We start from the raw sequence: 22,908 nt of genomic DNA, 5'->3' as shown, positions 1-22,908 counted from the left end.
CATCATTAACTGGGAAGCTTGGTGGAAGGCTGAGGTTTGGGGACACAAAACTTTATGTCAGTTGGGGCGGTGGTGGCGCACGCCTTTAATCCCAGCACTGGGGAGGCAGAGCCAGGCGGATCTCTGTGAGTTCGAGGCCAGCCTGGGCTACCAAGTGAGTTCCAGGAAAAGGCGCAAAGCTACACAGAGAAACCCTGTCTCGAAAAAACCAAAAAAATAAAAAAAAAAATTTAAAAAAAAAAAAAAAACTTTATGTCCTGAAAATCCTTCTTTTGGTGGGTCCTTCTGGAATTAGGTGGAAAATGCTCCTGTGACTCATGCATTCATTGAGATACATGGTCCATACCTTTAAAAACATTCAAGTGTTTTCTAATATGGACATTAGTAGACCATCTTTAAGCTTCCAAGTATTTGTTCTGATCCCTGGAAGTTGGCTTTTTTTTTTTTTAATAATTTTCTTTCCACTCCAAAAGGCATTTTGAGTATCCAGCATGGAGGTACACATCTGTAATCCATCACTCAGGAGACTGATACAGGAGGGGCTGTGAGTTCCTGGCTAGCCTGAGCTATATAAAATGATCCTGTCTCTTTTTTTAAAGGTTTTGTTTGTCATTTTTTAAGTTTTGGGATAGCCATGTCAAAACTTTAAAGCCTGATGACAATTATTTTTCTATTTCCATTCCACTAATCAAATTCTGTACAAACATGGTAAACTTCTACTGATTTCTGTGTTCTTCCAGGCTCTCTAATCCACTCTATATCCTTTTGATTCTGCAGAAAATGGTTTCTGACCTTGGAGGGCAGCAACAGATGCTTACCAGATTAGAATAAAGGCTACAGAACTTTTCAGAAAAATGCGTACACACAGAGCAATGTCGAAGGTCAAACATCTGGGCCCTGAACCCATCCCTACCCCACCGGATCACAAATTCCACAATTAAAAGTGCCTGATGCGACCTGTCTGTCAAGGGATGAAGTAAGATTTTTGCATTTCCTGTAGGCTGAAAGTGAACATTTGAATCTAATCTTGAGTATTTCCTAAACCAGCTGGAAGATTTTTCATTCCAGATGTTTATATGACTGAAATCTTCACACTTCAATTCTGTTCTCGAGACCAAGTTGATAATAACTTGCTATTAAAGAGTTGATACATCTAAACAATTAAGAATGCTTCCAGTGGTCAGTTGGCAGTGGGTCAAATCCATCTGTCACTGTTCATTCTTTGTTACTCACAGAGACCCACCGTGTAAATGTTAGATCCAAATGACCAGTCATTTGGCCTGAGGCTGGGCATCCTTCGGTGAGATTCTCTCCAGGCCTCATTTTTCTTCTACATCAACCAGAGAAGACGTCTCCAAGTCCAGGGAGAACACAGGGTAGAAAGTGATGTGAAGAGTTTGGGCCTTCTGTGACCTCTGACCCAGAGTTGGCAGACAACTCCTGCCCAGCCAGCATCAGCAGAACCCCACAGCAGGCAGAAGGCAGCACTTGGTAAAGACCTGCCACAGTCACCCTTGTGATCCCAGCTGCTTGGGAGACAGAAGTAGGGGGCTCACAAGTTCAAGGCCTGCCTGGGCTGCAGAGTGAGTTCAAGGCCCCCATAGGCAACTTAAAAAAGGCTTTTAAAAATTAAAGCACAAAAGTCAAAGGCTATTACCCAGCAGGAGAGCGCCTGTGTAACAAATGCAAGTCCTGGTTCCACGGCAGGCGGGCTCCAGAGTGTCTGGACACGGTATAGTGCCCCCTGGGTCAGTTAGTAGCCACAGTTGACCTCTGGCTCCAGGCTTTCTGAGGTCAGGACCCTTTAGCATGTTTCTTGCTGGTTTTGGGGGACCTTCATTTTCCTTGAATTTGAGCAATGGCAGGCATTGGCTTCCTGATCCTCATCCCCTGAGCACACCCTGGCTTCCACAGAAACCTGTCTTATTTAGGATTCTTTTTGATCACATAGCTCGATTCTCCACCGGAGGAAGCTTCATTCCCATCTTGTATTTCATTTTAAAATTAAACCTCCAAGAGGCAGTCCATGCATAAGATGCTATTATTCCTCCCTACGCCATCCATCTTGCCCACCAGCCCTGAGGGGAGGGTCAGGGAAGATGGCGCTGGGACTGCTTCTTGGGATAGAAGACAAGAGAGTGGAGGAGGCGCAAGAGGAGCAGGAGAGGCTGTCTGAGGTCTGACCTTCAGTACTCTGAGAGTGAGGAGTGCGCTGCCCTGGGAGAGCCAGCAGAATGTGACCTCTGAAAGACTGCCGGATGGACCACTGCAGATGGGAGGATTTCAAAACCCACCCTGTCAGGGGCTGGACAGATGGCTCAGTGCTTAAGAACACTTGTTGTTCTTGCAGAGGACCTGGGTTCAGTTCCCAGGTGTCTCACAACTCCAGTTCCAGACCATCTGACACCCTCTTCTTACCTCTTTGGACACAGGCACACATATGGTGCATATACATGGAGGCAAAAATGCACACAAAAATAAATCTTTTTAAAAAAAAAATATTTTATTGATTCTTTGTAGATTTCACATCATGTACCCAATCCCACCCTTCGTATCCACCCTCTGCCCTTGCAACCTCCTCCCCAAAATAAAATAAAAATAACATTTAAAAGAAAACAAAAATCTCATCGTGGAAACTGCAGTGTGTCACAGAGAGTCACATACCCTTTAGTTCACACATCTTTACTTGCAAATGTTCATTGCAAAGAGTCATTGGTCTGGTTCGAGGCCTCTGGCTTCTGCTACACCATAGATACTGGACCCTCACTGGGACTCCTCTTGGATATCCTGTTGTTGCCCTGTGTCAGAGAGATTCTGCAGCTTTGGATCTGCAGGACCAGCCCCTTCATGTGCTCCAGCAGTTCCTAGATGAGGTGGATGTTGGGGTGGGCCAGCTCACAGCCCTGGATGTGGACCTGGGTGGTAGTTGGGTTGGTCAGCCCACCAGCTCTCCCTTGTCCTCACCATCACCATCAGGGCAAGCTCTCCAGAACTGCCCTGGCTAGCTCACTCAATGTCAATGTCATAGGCAGCAAGGGGCAGGGCCGGTTCTCCTGTTCTCACACTCTCGGGGCCTGCTCACCTGCATCTACACCACCAGGGCCAGCTCTACTGTGCTGTCCAGGTGAGGTGCTGGGCCCACTCTCCCAAGTGCTGCAGCTGGTGAGGGGCAGGACCAGCTTTCCCACTCTCCTGCCTGCCACAGGTGATGAGGAGTAAGGAGTGGGGGGCATCTCTCCCTCAACCATCCCACAGAATGGCAGATGAGGGACGGAATTAGCTCTCCCTAGCGCTACAGCCAGTGAGGGGCAGGGCCAACTCTGTGCAGTCCTTGGGTAGCGACATGATCCCAGGAGGCAGTCCAGACCTTGGGTGGTGACATGGGCCATGGACATTGACACAGACTCCTGCTGCTTCATGGCCAGAGACCCAAACATGGCCCACAGCAGCGGCATAGGCTGGGACACTTCACCATGGCCTCAGGTGACTTCTCAGGCTACTCACATCAGGCTGTTCCTCTCTAGCCTCTTGTCTTCAGACCCGCTTCTCTTCACAGTGCTCAAGCTGTTCCTCTTCTCTTTCTTCCCCAGCCCCCCACCCCATACTTGCACATCGTAGTGGCTCGAGCTACCGGGGCCACACACTGGGTGGGGTCTCTGGGTGTCTTCTTCCTGCCCTGCCCACTCTGTGTGGCTGCAGGTGGGGTCTCTGGGTGTCTTTTTCCTGCCCTGCCCACTCTGTGTGGCTGCAGGTGGGGTCTCTGGGTGTCTTTTTCCTGCCCTGCCCACTCTGTGTGGCTGCACGTGGGAGTCTCTGGGTGTCTTTTTCCTGCCCTGCCCACTCTGTGTGGCTGCAGGTGGAGTCTCTGGGTGTCTTTTTCCTGCCCTGCCCACTCTGTGTGGCTGCAGGTGGGGTCTCTGGGTGTCTTCTTCCTGCCCTGCCCACTCTGTGTGGCTGCAGGTGGGGTCTCTGGGTGTCTTCAAGTGTTTGTCCAACCCGAAGCTCCCACTGGAAATAAATCTCCGGCCAAAGTTAGACGCAGCATGGTAAAACTGCAGTTCAACCTAGCATCGTCAAGTCTCCTGACTGAACTAGAGAGATCAGCGGTCAGGCCATGGATGAGAAGTAAACAGCAGAACATGTCTAGTCAGTTGTCCCCATTCCGAAGGCACTGCTCTTCTTCCTGGCCTAGGATGCGGCTCTGGGAGTCACAGCGACTCATTCAGTGGTCGGTTTTCTCAAAGGAAGAAGGCACAGGGCCACCAGCGCTTGCGTTTGTCACTGGCTCTCTTGATGGGCAGTGAGAGCCACCTTTTCCCAAGGAGCAGGAACAGCAACTGTCTCCAGTTCCGCCTCACTTCATAGGGCGCTAACCACTTGTCTCCACCACCTCTTTGCTCAATTCTTTCTCTCCTGTCGCTCCACCACCTACTTTCACACTTCCCACAGTGCCCAGCCCGGTGTGGGGGCAGGTGTTGTCTTTGAGCTTCCTAGCATGATAAAATCTTTTTTTATTTTTTTATTTTTACTTTTTTATTTATTTATTCATTTGTTTGGTTTTTCAAGACAGGGTTTCTTTGTGTAGCTTTGCGCCTTTCCTAGAACTCGCTCTGTAGCCCAGGCTGGCCTCAAACTCACAGAAATCCACCTGCCTCTGCCTCCCGAGTGCTGGGATTAAAGGTGTGCGCCACCACCACCCAGCTAAAATCTTTTTTTAATAAATACTTTATTATATATACATATATACACTTTTTTCCGGTTTGTTGTTGTTGTTGTTGTTTTAGAAAGGGTTTCTCTATGTACCCACCATGGCTGTCCTGGATCTTGCCTCTGTAGATCAGGCTGGCCTTGAACTCATGGAGATCCGCCTGCCTCTGCCTCCCAAGTGCTGGGATTACAAGTATACGCTACCACCACCCGGCTAAAATCTTTAAAAAGACAATTGCCAGGCATGGTGGCACATACCTTTAATCCCAGCACAGAAGCAGGTGGATCTCTGTGAGTTCAAGGCCAGCCTGGTCTACAGAGTGAGTGCCAGGACACCAGGGCTGTTACACAGAGAAACCCTGTCTTGAAACAAAACCAAACGAACCAATGAAATTTAATGAAAACAACAACACACCATTGCCGTCCTCAGAAAGGGCTGTCTCTGAGGTACCTCTCTCCAGGAAGAGACTGGAAACAACAGCAGCTTGCCCTTGTAGTCCAGGGCCACTCAGCCTCTCAGCACAGGAAGGTGTGTTCCCAGGAGTACTCTGTCCACTGCCTGTGCCCAGCAGCAGCAACCTGCCGGTCACCTCTGCAGTGGCCACGCCCACTGCTGACTCCCTCAGAGGATGCTCTTTCTTCCCCCTCCCTCGGGCCTCCATGAACCTTTCCTGTAGCCATGATCTATTAGATCTTAACAGTTATTTCCACAAAGAGTCTTTATTAGACAGTGAGCACCTTGAGGGCCACGAGCTGTTCACGACTGCGTCCGTGTGCCCACTCAGTTCCTGCCCTTCAGCTCATGCGCAGCCAACACCTGCTGACAGGAATTAGATTGAGAAAATCTGCACATCAGCCAACAGAGGCAAGACAGTTGGAAAGGGAGGTAGGGCAAAATTTAGGAGCTGGCAGTCTCGGGGTCAGTAGCATCAACCTTGCCTCCCAGCTGCCGTGAGAGAAGCTGGACATCAGAGTCGGCCCCTTGGGTTTAGGAAACCCTGCGGTCTGTGTGTCCATCCCCACCACACCAGGGCTGGCTGCTTCCTCTGGGCTAAGGGGTTGATGACATTAGGCACTTTCTTCCTCCTATAATCCAACTAGCTATAAGTGTGTTTGACACATGGGAACAGGGTTTAGACAGATACTCTAATGGCCCCGAGGTCACAGTGATTGAGCAGCAAGGTCAGGAATGTGACGAGGATCAGATGGATCCCAGCCCATGGTCTTTGCACTGGCACTTGAGGAGGGGGAGGGAGGTGACAGCCGGGTTGCAAAGGGAGCAGCAAATGTATAAGCAAGCAACTGATCCCAGAGGGACTAGTCAGGAGGAGGGGGGGGGGGGCGGGGGGAGCAACCTGAAACACGAAGGGCAAACCATCAGGAAGGCTGCAGCAAGCTTTCCAGTGGTCAGGTCACAGTCACCCTTGCTGCCTGTGAAGGGCTGGCGCTGAGACCCCTCTCAACCACTGAAGTTCACAGGCGCTCAAGTCTCTCGGAGAAAATGCAGTATTTACGAATCCTATGCACACCCCCCCAAACACTCGGGTTTGTGTTTTGTTTTCTTTTTCTTTTAAGACAGGGTCTTGTTGTATAGGCCAAGCTCACTTTAAACTCTAAATTACCAAATTACTAAATACACCTCCAAATTCTTGGATTACAGGCCTGATCCCCCATGCCAATCAAGTCTCCATTACCTGTAATAGCTAACACAACGTAAATTATTCCAAACTAGTTACTACACTGTACTGTTTACAAAATAATGACAGGAAAGTCTGTACATGTCCAGACACATTTTATTTAAATATTTCAACCTACTGGGAGCCGAGGAGCTAGAGAAACTCCCTGGTAGGCACAAATAGGAGAGGGACCATGACTAGATAATAAAGTGGCCAACTTCTTCTCAACCTTCTGAGTCAGACAAAAGTGTGTTTGTCCCACCAGCAGGCCCTCTGCTGATGGGCTGGCTCAGCAAGTTCAAGGCCAGATCAGGATGTGTCACACAGACCAATCAGCCATCCTGTCTGTCTTCAAACTGACCATCCCTAAAGTAGGAGAGGGAAATTCTTCAGAGGCTTTAAACCCTACCCCTACCCCTCCACTCCCCACCTCCCACACACCCTGAGGAAGAGGCTGGATACTTGGCTCCCTGGGTCCCCCCGACCCCAGTCCTGCTTTGCAGAGGGTCTTTTTCTCCCTGTGTCTACCGTGTGCATGTTTTCTTCACCCCAATAAACGCCTTCCTTCCACTGCTGACCCTGCCTGTGGTGATGAGGTTTCCCTGCTGCTACCGACTTCAGAGTTTTTCCTGCTTTTTAATTCCTTAGCTGGCAAAGAAAATGAGCTCCATCCAGATCCCTAGGCTGTATCATGTCAGGACCCCTAGACTGGATTATTATGGTTGGTTGAATCCACAGATGCAGGACCAGAGGAACCCAGGACTGACTGTATGTGGGCTGATCTCATTTCTCTCTCTCTCTCTCTCTCTCTCTCTCTCTCTCTCTCTCTCTCTCTCTCTCTCTCTCCCTCCCTCCCTCCCTCCCTTTTCTGAACATTTGATTAAAAAAGTCTGGAGAAGGGACTCAGATGAAGGAGAAGAAAGTCTAAAGCAACAAACAAAGGAGAATTTAAGAAGAGCAATCCCCAGCTATGCCAAAATTTTCTCTTCAAATGTGTTAGCAGAACAAGGCGTCAACGACTGAGACCACTGTGCACTGAGTGGCAGCGATTATCACCAGGCCTTTACCCAAGGATTTTAACTGATTACTTATCATTGACTAATCACCATCTTGTTAAGAAGGCTATCCATCATGTATGTGAAACCCTTTACTGGTAAAATGTTTGGGAAAGAGAGTATGACCCGGGACAAGTCAGAACCTAGCCCTCCAGCCTTCCGCTGTCAACCACTGACGTCATCGTAGAGAAACCAAGCTTTAGAGGAGCGGAAGGGATGATCAGAGACCATCACACCAGAAAAGAGGTCTTGAGAAAATGTTGGTGTGGATCCTAACAGAGGGTCCAGATAGAGGTTATAAGAAACATCTGGAGGGCTGAGAGTGTGGCTCAGTGGAACAGCACCTGCCTGGCATGCCAGAAGCCCTGGTGTACCAAACGGGGGTGGGGTTGGGGAGGGGTGGGGGTGGGGGTGGAGAGAGGGCAGAGGGGAGGAGCAGGAGCAGCAAGGAGGGGGAAAAACAATTTTTTCTTCTGTTTTCTGAAGATAGTACACGGATTAAAAATTTTTGAAATTTAAAATTTAAAACCCAAAGATGCACTTGGGTGGGTGGCAGGGGTCAGGGCTGGGTGGGGTGTGACACTGGATCTCTCTGCCCCTCTTCCCAATGTGGCCACATTGACCAAATCTCCTTTTTCTACTTTTTGCTATTAACCTGGCTCTTTTAATTGGCTTGTTAAGGCACAGGCTGTGGCCCCTCAATCCAGCAACAATATGGTGACCACGGCAGGACTACAAGATACATTTTGAGGTGTCTTCTGCCTACAGTAAGTTGACCCCAGATGCAGAGGTAAAGTGGAAGTTTCCAGAAGCCGCTGGAGTGCTTTTACTCCTGTGGTATTACTCTCTTTCTGCTTCAGGTGGGACCAGCTGCTTTTTACCTCAACTTGGCGATGTAGAAAAATGAGTTGGATTTTGTTTTGGATTCTTGAGAAAATATGCTCTTTGGAGTACCCCATTGTGGAAACCATACTAAGGATGTGATTGAAACTTTGAGGTGCCTGGAAAACTGGGCTAACTGGGTCACTCCCTCCCCTACCCTGCCCCATGTGTTGTAGAATATTATTTTAAGGTGTGTTACCTTTTTTTATGTTGCATTTGTTTAACTCTGTGAAGCTGTGCTACTGTGCCTGTCTAAAACACCTGATTGGTCTAATAAAGAACTGAATGGCCAATAGCAAGGCAGGAGAAAAAGATAGGTGAGGCTGGCAGGCAGAGAGAATAACTAGAAGAAATCTGGGAGAAGAAAAAGGAGATCTAGGAGCCAGCTACCCAGTTACCCAGCAAGCCACAGAGTGAGAGTTATGCTGGGCAGTGGTGGCGCACGCCTTTAATCCCAGCACTTGGGAGGCAGAGCCGGGCGGATCTCTGTGAGTTTGAGGTCAGCCTGGTCTACAGAGTGAGATCCAGGACAGGCACCAAAACTACACAGAGAAACCCTGTCTCGAAAAACCAAAAAAAAAAAAAAAAAAAAAAGAGAGAGAGAGAGAGTAAGATTTACAGGAGTAAGAGAACGGGAAAAGCCCAGAGGCAAAAGGTAGGGGAGAAAATTTAAGTTGAGGAAAGATGGCAAGAAACTAAGCCAAGCTAAGGCTGGGCATTCATAATTAAGAATAAGCCTCTGTGTGTGATTTATTTGGAAGCTAGGTGGCAGGCCCCCCAAAAGAGGAAAAAAAAACCAAACAAAATGTGGGCCTGGCAAATATCCCTAGGGCCTGAGAAAGCTGGAAAGAAAAAGGAAAAGAACACGCCTCCTTTAAGAAGAGGCTCTGCTGTTCAGCCAGGAATGGCTAAATAAAAACCACAAGGTTAGTAAAAGCTGCTTGTGGCAGCTTAGGTACCGGTTTCCACAGCTAGGAAGGTTGAATGCAGTTTTCTGTCACGAACCTCTGACTAGGGCCATGAGCTTCACACTTGGCTTTCCCAACCCAAGAAGCAGGCAGAACCAGCTGAAAGCCAGTGCAGATAATCCAGGTGTAGGTTAGCAGTGTAAAGGTTTGCTCATACGGTCAAAAAAGGCTGAAGATACACAATAAAAGAGGTCCAGATGGAAAAACCTCGAAACAGGTTACAGTGTGTTTAACAACATGCATAGGCTTAAAAAAAGGAAAAGGGTATAGTCATAGAAAAAAAATTAATAGTTTATAAAATAAAGTCTTTAAAGAGAGAGTAAAAGAAAAAAAACCACACAAGATGGGAAATACACATGTAGTCTGGATCTTGTATGTTATTGTGTTGATTCTGAATTTTTTGATTGTTGAGAAGCAAAGAACAGCTGCAAAGAGACCTGGAATTGAAAGAGGGACTGTTGAAATAAATCAGCCTCTATACTTTAGGAATGTCTTAACTTTTAAAAAGTAAAAAAAAAAAAAAAAATGTATTTGTCAAATGGAAATCAAAAATGCTCTGGAGTTTTGTTCCCACAGGAGATGAGAGGCTGTGGATTCCTTCAGGATTAATATGGATCAGGTTTGATCAGGTGAGACCTCCTGAAATTTGACAGGTGATATCTATTAGCAAAGATTACTGCTGGTCTTCCAAGAACTTGGCCATTATCTCAAAATTTTCTTTCTGGGACCCTAAAGATACTTTGTCCACAGACAGCAGGAAGCAGTTTGGAGAATACGATGTCCACATTCCCAAGATGGGTGTGGGTGGTTTTGGGTTATTTGGTGGGTTATGGATGTTTGTTATCATTTAGGAGAATATAGTATATTGATATATATTTAAAGTTATTTTTGTTACACTGTATATATGTTTCTACTCTTATTTAAAGGATTTTTGTATATTGATAAAAAATTTAAGGTTATTTTTGTTACAACATATTGTATATATGTTTCTTCTATTCTTGTTTAAGGTATTGTACCTATATAGTTTATTTTAAAATGTAAGGTAAGGGGTTGGGGATTTAGCTCAGTAGTAGAGCGCTTGCCTAGCAAGCACAAGGCCCTGGGTTCGTTCCTCAGCTCTGGAAAAAAAAATGTAAGGTAAAATTCTAATTTTTGAAAGCTGTTATTATAAACTATATAGGGCAATCAAGAAATATAGGTCAATAGTTAGTCATTTATAGCAATCAAATTTGTAGATATGTTAGGTATGTTTTCTAGGTTAAATAAATATATTTTAGATAGATGGTCTTCAAATACTTCAAAGACCTATAGAATACGGCATTTAAAATATTCTGTTAATTTAAAGTTTTTCATGACAATGAGACACATCTGCTCCTAGCAGCACCAATTTACTTCAGAGAAGATGATAGGCATTGAAGAAACTCCTTATGGAGTTTGCTTTCATTGTGGCAAAGTTAGCCACTGGGTAAAGAAACTATTTTTGCCTTTGACTGCTGACAATGTGCTGTACAGACTGGACATGCAGAACACACAGGAAAAAGACAGTTGGACTTTGCCAAAACAAGGTAGGGCAGTCCTTCAAAATTCCTGCTTCACAGAAGAGTCTGCCAGATATTCTGCAGGGCACAGAGGAAAGTAACTGACTAACTTTGCCAAAACAAGGCAGGACAGTCCAAAATTCCTGCTTCATAGAAAAGTCTGCCAGATACTATAGGCCTGTAGGCTGAAGATGGATGCCCCAATGTTGCAGAGGAACTTTGGGTGACTGTCCAGGCAGCCAAATGTCTCTGTTGTTATATAATATTACATCCTTCTGGGTCTTTGATGGAGTTGAAGACTATATAGTTATAGTTGCAGTCTTCCTGCAGTTATGATAGAAAGTAAATTAGGTGAAAAATTTTGGATTCAGTAAGATAGGATAGATAATGCATTATTTTCTCTGAATATGCTAACTACAAATGGACAGAATATTGTGAATGCAATCCTTACTTGATAATTGTTATTGTATATAGTCTTACTATGTTTAAATTAAAACCCTTTCATTTTTATTTAGAAAAAAAGGAGGAAATGTTGTAGAATATTATTTTAAGGTGTGTTACTTTTGTTTATGCTGCATTTGTTTAACTCTGTGAAGCTGTGTTACTGTGCCTGTCTAAAACACCTGATGGTCTAATAAAAAAGCTAAATAGCCAATAGCAAGGCAGGAGAGAGAGATAGGTGGGGCTGGCAGGCAGAGGGAATATATAGAAGGAGAAATCTGGGAGGAGAGGGAAAAGAAGTAGCCAGAGAAGGAGGAGGACTCCAGTAGCCAGGTACCCAGCTACATAGCAAGCCATGGAATAAGAGTAAGATTTACAGAAGAGAACAGGAAAAGCCCAGAAGCCAAAGGTAGAAGGGATAATTAAAGTTTAGAAAAGCTGGCAAGAAACAAGCCAAGCTAAGGCTGGGCATTTATAATTAAAAATAAGCCTCCGTGTGTGCATTTATTTGGGAGCTGGGTGGCGGGCCCCACAAAAGAGTAAAAGAGCAAAAACAAACAGCAACACCCATGCCTTCATCCTGGAGCCTTATTAACTCTAAGACCGCGATCTCTGATGATACTCCACTCCCAGGACCTCAGCCTAAAGGAACTCTCCTATCTCTAACATACTTTCTAAAACTCAAAGGAGAAAAAAAACTTAGAACATTTGATAGTAAATACAATTGAGAGCTTTGAGACAATGGAAGGATTTTCAACTTCATTCAAGTACCACTACTAACTACACAGACATCACGTGACTCTCCAAATCTCCTATGAACGGAAGGAAGATGGTAAGTTTCAAAATAACATTTTAAAAACCACAGGAGAGCTAGGTTTACAGAGAATTTAATGGATTTTAAATGAATTTCCATAAAATGTTATAAAGTGATATATTTGCCAATAAAAAGTGTGTTAATTATTAGCAAGCATAAACGTCTCGATCAAGTAAAGCATCTATATGAATTGCTGAATAAGTTTTACTATATGTATGAATGGCATGAGGGAAAAGAGACAACAGGGCCCCTGAAGAGATAAATAAGAAAGCTTGGCCCCTCTAACAGCCAAAGAAAGATTTTTTCAATAGTAACGCATACACTGTCACACATACACACACACACACTCACACATACGCATACATGCACACACACACACACACACACACACACACACACTCACATACACACATATGTATATATATTATAGTCATGCTGGCCAAGGTAGATGTAAGAGCTATGCTAAAATGTTTTTGGTGACAGAATGACAGTCATTGAAAATAAACGCAATTAGGCCAGAAGATAGCTCCGTTGAAGAGCACATAATGAAGAAAAGGAACATAATCATATTTATGAAAAATCAGAAGTGTGAACACTTTTCAAACCAGTATTGTTTTTCCAGAAATGTTTCCAAAAGAAGTAATTCTCAAGCTATAGACCAGGGACAGTTGAAGGCTCCCAGTATTCTCAGGAGATACATAAATCCCCAACTCTACAATAACGTCGGACATGGCTTGCCTCCCTTCCTTTCCTTTCTCACAGGGTACTACGGAGTTCCCTGGGGTCTCTCATGTCATCCAGCATAGGCCTCACTGTGTTGACAGCCACGTGAGTGCAAGCTCATAGGGTGGGGTGAACTCAGAGTGATTTTGCACCTATTTTCACGTGTTCAATAACTGTAGTACATGGGCACCTGTAATTCATGAATAGCCCCCAAGTCTCACTCAAGTACTGACCACCACTATTATTTAAGTGTGGCTTAAACCTGGTTTGTGAAGTAGGAAAATGTCATTAGGAATCTAACACGGTAATAGAGGACATTTGCAGAGCCTGAGCACTGGGCAGAGACACCAGCCAGGTGCACTCGGAAATGAGCAGAGAGGCATAATGGACTGGCCAATCCCTCTGTGCAAAGATAAGGCTGTCTGGAGACCCACTGAGGGCACGTTCAGAGGCCGCAGGGTTGGGCCCACCTTCTCCAGAGTTTTAGATTTCTTTAGTCTACGGCAGGCATAGGCCTGGGAATTTTTTTTTTTAAGCTTCCCTGATGATTCCAATGTGGAACCAGAAAGATACCAAGAATTCTTCATCCCTGCCAAATAATATATTTTGATATACTCCATCCCATTACCTTACATTTTATCCTCTCCATCCATATCATTTGTGGTTCTGCCTTCTTTCATTTGCAAACCAAATGGGAGCAAACACTCAAATTCTGGACAGATAACACACATAAGTAACAGACTGGCCTCAGTCCTGACCTCCCTGAGTCAATGCCCAGAATGGAAGAGGAGAGATTTCTATTTCACAGTGCAGGGCCCAGGAGACTGAAGACCCCTGCAGAAACTCAGCCAGCGGTGCTGGGTTAAGTCAAGAGCAGATGAGCATTGCAGGCCAGGCCACTAGATCACATGGATGGCCGTGGAAGGTCTATCGTACATTTACTGGTTTGGGCTAGACTGCTCTAAACACTGAGGTCAGGGAGGTCAAGCTGGGGGAGACTTCCTGAACTCAGAGGCCAGCACTGTGGACCAGTTTCCTGCAGTCTTCCTGGATGTCACATGTTCTCTGCCCAGGTACCCCAAGCCTGCTGTGGAATCTGGACCCGGCGAGCAAGATCACCACATGACCAAGGGTTTTCTACACATAATGAGCTTAACAAACCTTCTAGTCCTCACCACAAGTTAATTCTGGAAGACTCAACCTCTTCACATTTACTAGCAAGAACTGCTTTTGCCTGAGGGACCATTAAACCTCAGAGTAGATTTAGCCAGATGATGGCTGAACTCATACAGAAAACAAAAGCTAGTGTTTGGAAAGACAGCACATGACCCCTCTGTGAGGTCCCAGAGAGAACTCTGCAGAGAAGGAGAACCCAAAGCACAGAGACACAATCTCAGAGGAAGGAACCTGCCCTCTCCCTGGGGACAAGATAGCCTCCAACGCCGTCATTTGGTTAACTGGTCCCAGTGCTTGAGGGAGGCTGAGAAACTGCCTACTTAGCCGCACAAGAATTCCCAGGCAGAGCCTTCTCAATATGAAATGGGACCCTGGGCAGAAATCACTCTCCTGGGCTCCTCTGTGACCTTCTGCAGACTTTCTCTGAGTACTTTTTCATTTGCCTCATTCAGTTCATCTCATGTTGATGTCCTCGACTGTCTGTCTGTCTGTCTTTACAACAGGATAAACCACGGACAGACAGCTGGGATGGATTCTGCAACTCCACATGGTGGGAACCAAGTACGTTTGTTCGGGTGCTACAGTCCCTTCTTAGAAGGGAGTTGAATAGCTTTTTAGAAGGGCACACTGTCCAGGGGTGAGCTGGGTGAGTGTGGAGGGCCACTGGGAGGTCCTCTCTCAGGAGACAGGCTACGAAGGGTATCAACAACATGGAGACAGACTGCAGTCAGGGAGCATTTCAAAATGGTTAACATAACCTTACAAGACCCTAGTAGAGCCGAACATTGACAAAATGAACATCTGCATGAGCCTAAGCCAGGCTGGGTGACTGCTGGTTGGTTACGGCACCCTGCCAAACTGACCTGCAGAGCAGCATCTGGGTATGCCTGGCACCTGCCAGCCAAGCCTTGATCTGTTCAGATCCCCTGAGAAACTTCTGAGAAACAGTGGGGTCACAGCATGGGAGCTGGTTGGACTTCTCCTCATCAATAATGGAACAGAATTCCCATAAACACTAAGGATTTCAAATAATCTGAGAGCAACCGGCAGAATACCTACCGGGCATCCAGAGAACAAAATACCACCAGCCTCAATCTGTTTCCCTACCCAGGTTTGTTTTTAATATATGCCATTCAAATACATCACAGGATAAACACACACACATCTATACACACACACACACACACACACACACACACACACACATATTTAATACTGATGCACTCAATGTAATTCTGCCTACTTATGAACTGTAGCCTCAAGAAGTGTATTAAAAAATCATGTGACCATCAGAAAAAAAGATGAACCACCACTCACCCCATCCCCTAACCCAGACACCCACAAACAAAGACGAAATAAAATTATGGTTGTGCCTTGGTACATGTTTAGGTCTGATAGAACATAATCAGAAAAGCTGGAAACATTCTGAAGCATAATTCTCCCAGCCAAATAAAAGCCGTGACATATAATATTTCCCCAATCTCCCACCCTTCACTAAAGAATCAAAGACCCTTCTGACCTTGTAGAGCATGCGTCCGTTGCTGGAAGTTCTCAGACATCCAGTGAGTAGCCAGCCTCTATCTGAACAGCACAGTGTACCTTCATCACCAACAGGTCCCTATTCAAATCCTGTGGAGAGCCGCCGAGCCCTCAGGGAGGGAGCGGTGCTGAACAACGGCTCTCCAGGACCGCTTGGCCAGTCACAGGTAGCAAAAGACTTCTTTTTTTTTTTTTTTTTTAAACTCTAGTTCGCTCCTGACACCTTCACTCCTTTCCTCTCTGGATTTGAGTCACTCCTGTCACTCCTTGGAGACACTTGAGGACTGAGGAGCGAGACCTTTGTGCTGGCATCAGGTCCAAGTCATTGGAGCAGGCTTCCGCTTGGGTTAAAAGAATCAGAGCTGTGAGGAGAGAGACAAGGGAACCAGCCAACAGGATGTGTGTGGCTGGAGTTCCTGGCATGAAGTCTTGGCTTTCATGTTTATTTTTGGATGTATTTTTCTTGGGCCTTTGATGCAAATTTCTGGCCTGGGAAGTAACCCTACAGTAGAAAATCCCAAGTTGCTAAGAGTCAGCACAGGCCTCTGCCCCAGGAGAAGCAGGATCCTCTGCCCCAGGAGAAGCAGGGTCCTCTCCCCCGGGAGAAGCAGGATCCTCTGCCCCAGGAGAAGCAGGGTCCTCTCCCCCAGGAGAAGCAGGATCCTCTGCCCCAGAAGAAGCAGGGTCCTCTCCCCCAGGAGAAGCAGAGTCCTCTGCCCCAAGAGAAACAGGGTCCTCTCCCCCAGGAGAAGCAGGGTCCTCTGCCCCAGGAGAAGCAGAGTGCTCTGCCCCAAGAGAAACAGTGTCCCCTGCCCAAGGAGAAGCAGGGTTCTCTACTCCCTGCTTCCAGTGCTACCTAGGATGAAGTTGTGGATCCAGGGACAGGCTACCTCCTAGGCCCTTGACAACCATCTGAAATACTGGTCCACCAACTACTCACTAATGCAAAGGTAAAATAATGTGGTGTGAACATGCTGAATGGAATCACAAAACCTACCCGGCTGACTCCTGACATCTGTGTTCTCAGAGACTGTGTTTTTGGTATCTGGCTTTCATTTTTGTGACAGTTGCAGACAGCTAGGGGCATTGAGCTGATTCGGGCAGGAGCATGTGCCTCCTGAAGGCACTGTTACAGTATGGCTTTTAACAGGTGTCAGCAAAGACCAACCTGCTGTCACGTCAACAATTCCTGCTCTCACAGTGGCTCAAAGATTATTAATGGAAAATCACCTTGTCCACTATGAATGCAAAGGAGGCAGCGAAGAAACGTAGCTAAAAAGTTCTTCACGATTGCCAACATATCTGATAGAATCTTCTAGACAAAATACCACTCTGAAAATTGGAATAGAGAGACACAAATACCTTTCTTCAATAGCATTCATGGCTCTGAGAAATATCCCTGTTACAGATTGATTCCTAAGACAGAAACATGTTCTTCTATTTATTTAATTTTTTATACTGCTCTTCTTTTCTTTTTTCTTTTTTTTTAATGTTTATTTACTTATTATGTATACAGAAGAGGGTGCCAGATCTCATTACAGATGGTTTTGAGCCACCATGTGGTTGCTGGGAATTGAACTCAGGACCTCTGGAAGAGCAGTCAGTGCTCTTAAACTCTGAGCCATCTCTCCAGCCCCCTTATTTTTATTTTTTTAAATTTTGTTTTGTTTTTTCAAAATAGGGTTTCTGTATGTAGCCCAGGCTGGCCTGGAACTCAGAGATCTGCCTGCCTCTGCCTCCCGAGTGCTGGGATGAAAGGCGTGCGCCCACACCCAGATCTACTTATTATTTTTACCATTTAAATTATATATCTCATAAGACATGAAATAGTGTTTTGGCTATTCCTGAAGCTACAGACATATTTGGGGGATAAACCCTGCCAGTCACCACATCCAGGAAATGATCCTCTGGCTGAAATAAAGTCATGATAGTAAGCAACAATTGTGCAGGTAACAATTATGCTAAATGGTTACTTTCATTAAGAAGGCTCAATTTATAATTTTAAAATACCACTTTTATTTTTAAATGCTCTAATTTCATTAGCATCTGTAAATTTTCAAAAATGTATTCATAAATCTATATTATTTGAAAATGCTCAAATATGATTCACAGTAGAAGAAAAAAGTTCCAGAAGGATGTTTATGCAACCAAAAGGTGGTAACAGTGGTGGACTGCTAGATCTACCGTCCACTAATGTCCTTCCTGCATTTGACCAAGAAGGCCTCTCTCGTCTACTTCTCTGAACACACTGTACTCACTCACTGTTTGGTAGAGATCTCAAGACAAGCTCCAAAGCATTATCATGGAAATACCATGTTAAATCGAAAGAGAGAAATGAGATAACACCCCACCACCAGCGTTCTGCTAAACCAGTGGTTCTCAACCTGTGGGTCGTGACCTCTTTGGGGTCATAACACCCTTTCACAGGGGTCATCTAAGACATCAGAAAACACAGATATCTACAATTTATAACCGTAGCAAAATTACAGTTACAAACTAGCAACGAAATAACTTTATGGTCGGGGGTCCCCACAACATGAGGAACTGGATTAGGGGGTTGTAGCATTGGAAAGGTTGAGACCCACTGTTCTCATCAGAAACTCTCAGGCTGTCAGCACTAAGAGATCATAGAACTGGATAATAAATCAGTTTTATATTTATTCCACCATCCATCATAAATACCTATAATCTTGGATCAACTATTAATGATGGGTTTAAATTCCCAGACCTCCACTTAACTGCTTTGCCATTTAGCTTCCTTACAGAGCCTAAAAATGCCACTGGTGTCAAGGAGTTTAAATTATAAATTACAGTTGTCTCAAGAACTAAAAACGGCTGCCTGTGACTTTCAAATTAATTTTCTCCTGGATGAAATTCAGAAATTTCCCTGTCTCCAGTCACTCCAATCCCCCACCCCTCTTTGTCTGTCTTTCCCTTCTGAGATAGCACTGGAAACTCAGATGTTTTAGACCCTGGCTAACGTGTCAGAGGCATAAGAAGAGGGAGCATTATTGACCCACGCAGAGTAAATTTCCCATAATTCTCTTCAGCTAAGAAAGCGTGAATGACTTTCCAATGGACCAACCCAGCACCCTCCAAGCAAACCATAAATTGGAAGCTAAAACACGGGAAGAAAGGGGAAGAAATTGGTTTTCCTTAGGAAGATCTAAGAAGGGACAAGGAGCATTCAAACTGTTGCCTTGGTTAGATATTGGGAAATGTTTCTAGTCACATCATGACAATTTTCAAAATATCCCAGAGCTGCCTCTTTGATTCAGAGCATAAGAGACCACAAGAAGCCAGGAGCCCTTGCAGTGGAATTAAGCAGGATTTCAAAGACTCCCATGAGCACTGAGAGTGTGTATCTGCAGACGCCTGGGGAACCCACCTCCACCTGGGCAGGGGAGGGACTTCCCTGACTCTGCTCAGATCCCAGGAGTGGGACACCGGAGTCTTCAGGCAGCTGCCCACTCAGTCACTCTCAGGCTGTGCCCGCTGCAGATGACTAGGAGCCACATTTCCCACAAGCCCTCTGAGGGGAGTTAACAGCTCGTATGAGCACCCCACGCTACATATAAGGCTTCCCGCCATGAAATAGACCACCCCTGTGGCATCCCCCCAAATGACCAGACGGGAGGGATGAACGTGCAAATTCAGAGCCAGACTGAGCTGCTCACACTGTTAAGATCTGGAATGTCTGACCTCACCTCAGCTCTGTGCTCTGGCCCTGGTGGACGCCTTCTCTGAGGCTCACAAGTCAACAACACGCCCACCTGCATCCCAGGCTCCTTCCTCACGTGTTTTCTAACAGGTCCAACTTGGGTTTCAGCACGATGCTGGGTTTTAATTTTGCTAACAGAGCCACTTAGCAGTACAACGGCTGGCTGGCTGAATTATACAAGTTGTATTATTATTTGACATAATCAAGAAAAAAGTGTTTGGTTATCAAATGTTTTGCTTGCAGTGAGTGCTATATATGCCACTGGTACAGCCCAATATTCAGAGAATAGAAGCACAATTTAATGACAATGACGTGTCGTATTCTGAAATTACATTTTTGACGTATTTGCCATCTCCTCCAGATAGCGAAGTGGCAGCCCTTGCTCTGAGAACAGAATCCTGCAGTCTGGTTCACTGGTGCCTGACACACAGGAGCTACTTAGCATTTGTTGAATAAATAAGCCTTGCAGTAAGCATCCTTTAAGCTTTCCTGAGAAGCTACTCCAGACTTGTACAATTTCCTGGGATTATATGCACCGTGTATGCACATGGGTGCCCTTTAATAAAGCCTTGATTAACAGACTGCTACATGAGAGGCTTATTGAATTTTCACTTCAAATGGTTTAAGCACTGATTGAACACCTCACTTGCACCCCGAGCTTAGCTACATGAACAGGCAACTGGAAAGAAGCATCCGACTGTGTCCTCTGGGTACGAGTTTCCAGTCTCCGACCTGTAAATGAAGTCGGGATAAAAACATCCCCTCCTTTCAGTGCTAAAGGGCTTTCTAGATCTTGTCCCCATCACAGTTAAGTCCCTGACTTAAGATCAGAAGTCAGGCTCTCAAGCTACAGGTGATGGGTGGTCCACAGAGCTAGAAAACACAAGAAAAGCTTTGGGGCAGCCAGAGGCAGCCATGACAGAACTCAGGGTTAGTTCCCTCATTTAACAATTCATCCCTAAGAGGAATAGCAACGGGGATCAGCCTTGAGGTATGTAGATGTAAGCTACCCAAGAGACAGAAGCATCGCCAACAGTATACAGCCATTATGAGCCTCCTGCTGTATTCATCAGCAACCACTCCCCATTTTCTGGGAAACAAACAAAGCATCTGAATTGACTGGATTAACTTTTGGCCCTAGCATCTATTTACAGAAAACGTGGGTTGAGGCATCAATGAAGACAGCCTGAGAAACGGCCCGACAAATTTGGGGTGAGAGAAAACTGGCCAGGCCTTTCACAGAAGTCGAGGACAAAAGGAGACAGGAACAAAAAGGGGAAGAAAAGAGGGGAGGGGAGGAGAGACAGAGACACGGAGAAAGCTATCAGAGCAAGCTTTAATAGTGCAATCAAATAGAAGAGGATTTGGTTTTATTTTCACCTGAGCCTAGTTTAAAAAAAAAAAACATATCTATAAAACATATCTTTGGCACAACTGTGGAAACATGAAGTATACACTGGTTATTAGATATCAGGATACTACTATTCATTCTATATGCACATGATGACGTTATGGGTTGTAGCAGGACGCTAATTTCCTTGAGATACATATTGAAACATCAGGATGGAACATCATGACGTCCCGGGAACATTAAAGAGACTCAGAAGAGAAGGAAGATCAAGCAAATTCAGCTGCATGTTAACTGCTGGGCTTCATAGCCAGTAGCAAAGGTTCATCGCATTATTATTTTGTCTGAAGAACGGTCTTGCAGATTGTTTTAATGTCTGTAGGCAGTGATTTCTCAGGAACTTCCTTCACAGCACTGCAGGCCCCTAACTGAAATAAGCGTTTTTCTGTATTTCCCCAAAGCTCCCCTATCAGGCTGATACATGACTGACCACAGAGTGACTACTGCAGCCCATGGTACCTTTAGGAATGGCTCCCTTTCCTAAGTCACTTTCCCAAATTCCCATTACAAAAACGACTTGCTTATTTGCCTCGAACCTGGCCCCTTCTGATTGACAGAATATCTTTGCCCACACACCTCACATAAACTGACTTTCACTTTTCCTTCCTAAAAAAAAAAAAAAGAGCTTTGTCTCTGAACTGTACAGAGCAGTTGGAGCTCTTTAAAATTTTCTAAGAGAAACATTTCAAACAAGCAACCCCACAATTTATTCATGGCCGCCAAGAATAAAAGTACCAGGCTTCACCAGTGAGGCCTTCCAAAGCTTTGCATGACTTTCAAGGCTGGGCATCATGGCTCATTCACCTGCAGGCTAGCTCCATCAATGCATCAGTCATTTGTTTGGCTCTGGAGGAAACTATTTGATTACACAAAATTCTTTTTTAGATCAAGTTTGAAATCTTAGCCAAACCGGGACAAGTGGCGAAGCCTGCCAGCTCGGGGGGGGGGGGGGGGGGGGGGTTGACTCCTAGACATACTGAGCCCGGGACAAAGACAAGGAGCCGCCACTGGTTAGAATCCAAAGCCAAAGGAGCTGAAAAGGAATGAGAGCATAAAAGATGCAAGGCTCGGCCAGGCCTTTATGAGTGCTCTCCGCCATGACTGCCTCTAAGATGATGTATTCCTCACACTTCCCGTAAATGAGCACTGTGCCCTGAGGGATGCTGGGAAGCATCGGTAAATGCAAAAGCCAACAGGACCAGCGGCATCCATCCACTGCTGTGCCACCTATGAATTTTGAAGTTGGCAAGTCACCAGACATCTTTACAGCCCCCCATTTTCCATACCTTATTATAGAGCACATCATTTTTAAAAGCATTTAAATGAACCAGATGTTAACCCCATTCATTCCACTTTCTCCGGGAATGTGTCAATAATGATTTTTAAAATGCAAAAGAAAATGTCAAAGTATTTTGTTCCCTGGTTAAGAACACATCCGTGGAATAGGAAAGAGAAAATTCATAAAACACTCTATGGTCATTCAAGAAATAATTATAAGGTATGTCAAACCACAGAAAATCGAGCAAGCACTAAATTAGCAACAAAAAAAAGATGTCTTATGTCAAAATGGCTTTTTCACTCACTCATTTTAAAAACAAGTTTTGAAAATTAAATTCCATCCACCAGCTCAGAACAGCACACATTAAGGCTTGACTGTTACGCCATTATCCACACGCTCTCTCTCGCTGGCAACTTCATTCACTGACAGGGCGCCTTGGAGCTCACCTCCCATAGTGCCTTGAAGTCTTCCTGCTCAATACGGAGGAGCTCACTGCTCTCTCTGGTAACGATGGTCGCATGGCGGGGTGTGTTGTCCAGTATGGACTCTCCAAAGGCTGTCCCAATTCCCAGGGTGCAGATGGTCACCGCATCCTGAGAACGCCCCCACCAAAAAAACAGTCATTAGAAAATTAAAGATGCAGTGGGTGAAAGACTTGCTTCTTCTTTAAACTGATGTATAATTTGTGTAAAATAAATGCCCAGTTTCACTGTGTGGTTCAACGTATTTCAGCAAACATAGACACTGATATAAATGATATTCAATCAAGACTTAGAACTTTTCTTTCACTGCTAAAGGTTCTCTGTATCCCTGATCCAGTCAAGACCCTTCCATCAGAGGAAATCACTGCCCTGATTTTCATCCTCGGAAGGATGCTTTGCCTCTTAGGGAACTTTCCGTAGAAAGAGACAGGCAGTAGGGTCTAATCTGTGTCTGGCTTCTTTTGCTCAACGTAACAGCTTTGAGTAACCCACGTTCTCA

The 22,908-nt window shown here is 45.3% G+C and overlaps 1 protein-coding gene across 1 annotated transcript in view; it reads right to left on the bottom strand.

Annotated features, from left to right (window-relative positions):
• The window catches only part of Rapgef4 (Rap guanine nucleotide exchange factor 4), a 285,071-nt gene that overhangs the window by 204,185 nt on the left and 57,978 nt on the right, over nucleotides 1-22,908 (bottom strand). The window contains exon 4 of the mRNA XM_059260694.1: nucleotides 22,374-22,520. Within this exon, the coding sequence (XP_059116677.1) occupies nucleotides 22,374-22,520 (147 nt within the window). The remainder of the gene's footprint in view (nucleotides 1-22,373; nucleotides 22,521-22,908) is intronic.

Source organism: Peromyscus eremicus, chromosome 4 (assembly GCF_949786415.1).
Source record: "Peromyscus eremicus chromosome 4, PerEre_H2_v1, whole genome shotgun sequence".
Taxonomy (NCBI): domain Eukaryota; kingdom Metazoa; phylum Chordata; class Mammalia; order Rodentia; family Cricetidae; genus Peromyscus; species Peromyscus eremicus.
This window is presented reverse-complemented; position numbering and strand designations above follow the sequence as displayed.